Source organism: Echinops telfairi, unplaced genomic scaffold, assembly GCF_000313985.2.
Source record: "Echinops telfairi isolate 266 unplaced genomic scaffold, ASM31398v2 ScPeMD7_7420;HRSCAF=8458, whole genome shotgun sequence".
Classification (NCBI taxonomy): domain Eukaryota; kingdom Metazoa; phylum Chordata; class Mammalia; order Afrosoricida; family Tenrecidae; genus Echinops; species Echinops telfairi.
The window spans coordinates 10,953,753-10,956,619 of record NW_022111320.1 but is presented as its reverse complement, the minus strand read 5'-3'; the positions used below and the strand labels follow the sequence as shown (position 1 = coordinate 10,956,619).

The window sequence follows — 2,867 nt, the reverse complement described above, 5'->3', positions numbered from 1 at the left end:
AGAATGCAAATATGATTAGATCACATGTAAATAAAAATTAGTCATCTATAAAATAAAAAAAGAAAAGAAATATAGAAACCTCCATAATATACTCTTTTTAAAATATTTTTACCAGAACTCACAAAAAGAATTGATGGATTACATTTTAGAACCATGTGTATGGAAACTGAGCAGATACTTAGTGATGGTTCATCTGTTTTGCATTATGATGTTCACAACCTTTATGGATGGTCACAAGCAAAACCTACTTATGAGTAAGTAATGTTCATAACTGTCATCTGTCTCCTTTTTACGCTCAACTTTTAGATTTAATATTCTCTACTTTAGGAGCATTTTTCTGCTGACTTAGTGGGCAGTCTTTTCCTTCTCCAGTCTTCTCTGTCCATTACTTATGCGTTCTTAGCATGTCAAATATTGTAGATGCCTAAATTTGTGTCCATATCTATCTACCTCTCTTCTTAAATATTCTATCTTTATATCTTGTTATTATTATCCTTATTTGTATGTTTTCCTTAGATTAATTGGGAACCATATTTATTTTCTTTCAAGTTTACCCAACTCACATAGCACCTGACAAATGATAAGTGCTCAATTAGTAGATCAATTAGGTAGGAGTATATCAATGAATAAATAACTCATAGTTTGATATCTGCAGGTCATTGAAATTCAGCTAAGTATATAAATTAATTATGACCCAATTTGAACATCCATGAATACTCTTAAGTTTCTCAAACTTAAAACCTGATTTTCTACTTCATATTCTAAAAAGCTACCAAATGAGGCTCCTGCTGTGAAACAAACTATTCTTTGAATCTAAAGGCTTTATCAGAAAGCTAAGAAAATGTTCTATAGTGGTAAACATTATTCCATAAAGTTGCATAAAGTTTGTGGCTGTCAAGTAGGGTACCTACTAACCACATACAGCATAGTGGGTTAGACTTTGGGAAGCTAATCTCAAGGTCAGCAGTTCAAAACCACTAGCCACTCTTCAGGAGAATGATGAGGCTTTCTACTTACCTAACCCACAGGGGCTGTTCTACCCTATCCTATAGAATTGCTATGAGTCAGAATTAATTAAATGGCAATGATTGAGCGAGCCATATGTAGTTCCTGAGCAACAGGCTATATAAATTGTCTTTACTTTTAATTAATCACAATTTATATTTAATTAGCTCATTTAGCTATTAGCCACTTCAGCCGACAGTGCAGCAACTCCAGGTCACTGGATCTTGACTGTAAGCTATAATTACCTGTAGGCATTTAAAAGACGCTGATTTAATTGGTCTGGAATCTCATCTGAGCATCTGGATTTTTTTTTAAATTCCACAGGAGATTCTATTAAGCAGCCAGAGCCCCCAAACACCTCTTTTTATAACATGACTGAACTTAGTAAAATAATGAAAACCATTATGAAATAAAGAGTATGAATAAAATTCCACACTTCGTCAAACACGCTTGTCTATTTCTAGCACCTAATTCTTACTTAACCTAGAGTAAGAACTCAGTAACTGTTTGGTAATTAATAAACTATTACCAGAACATTTTGTCATTAAATTTTCACTGATTCTCAAAGCTGGGACAAAATGTTATGTAGAATTACTAGGAAATTTATTGCTAGTGAACAAACTGGTCATTAAACAAACAAACAAAGAAAATTGAACAGTTGTATTGGCACTTCACTCATATATGATATAATTCAGTAGTTCAATCATATCAAGAAGAGTTGGACAATCATTACTACAATCAATTTTTTAAAAAATTTCTCTTTCCTTGATTTTAGTGTAATTATATTTATTATGACATAAATATATGCAACAAATATTATCTGATTCAACAACTTCTGTATGTATAAATTTAGTGAAAATTTTTCTTTAGAAAACATTGCTTTCAATTGATTTCATTGAAAAATAATAATGGCCCAAAATTATCCTTGGCTAATCATCACTATAGCATCAATCTGTAGATATTATAAAGAATAAAAATATTGAGAATTTACTGATGGTCTTCTGCTTTAAATTATTCCTGTTTTGAGATGAAAGGATATAGTTAAAGAGAAATTAAAAGAAAGGACACCTCTCCATAGAGAGTGTAAATTAAGCATCAGGAGCACATTAGTTAGCCTGGCATGGTTCCTGACACGTTGTGGATGTTTAGTATATTTCAAAGAACCCCCTTATTATCCCATTAGATCTATCAAAATTGCATAAATATATTCTAGAATGATTTGAGTGAATTTTTGAGTAGGTGCTATCCAAAGTTATATAGGGTTGTAAGTCTTATTTTCACTCTTAAGTAAAATTATGAAGAGGAAATCAAAACCCTTTCTCACAGAATATTATTTAATGCAGGAACAAAATGCATTTCATAACCGGTTCACTTTACCTCTAGCCATGGTTTATCTTGTAGGAAAGGTAGTAATTACATTTTTGTATTGACAATTATCAAGATTCATCACTTTTAAATATTCAGGTAAAGACCCTGACTTACACATGGCCACAAAACACTCAAATTTTAATTTTTTACAGTTAGATGGAGGAAAAGTTAAACTCTCAGAAAACTATAGAGATTAAGTATATTTATTATATGACTACAGAACTGAAACCAATCAAAATGAAACCCATTGCCACTGACTTGATTCTGACTCATGGTGACGCAGGATATTCCAGAGTAGAGCTGAGGTCCAGAGGGATTTCTGGGCTGGAATATGGCAAGCTGTTTCTTCATGACTTTGGTTGGGTTCCAACTGCCAACATTTAGGATAATAGTTGAGTGCTACCGAGTCATTCCACCTCAGAGCCATAACCAATGTAAATGACTTGAAAAATAAATTATATTGTATATTAAGCAAAGACTTTGAATCTAATTTT

At 32.1% G+C, this 2,867-nt stretch overlaps 1 protein-coding gene across 1 annotated transcript in view; it reads left to right on the top strand.

Annotated features, from left to right (window-relative positions):
- Positions 1 to 2,867, top strand: part of SI (sucrase-isomaltase) — a 93,517-nt gene that overhangs the window by 65,817 nt on the left and 24,833 nt on the right. The window contains exon 36 of the mRNA XM_004704105.2: positions 116 to 254. Coding sequence (XP_004704162.1) covers positions 116 to 254 — 139 coding nt within the window. The remainder of the gene's footprint in view (positions 1 to 115; positions 255 to 2,867) is intronic.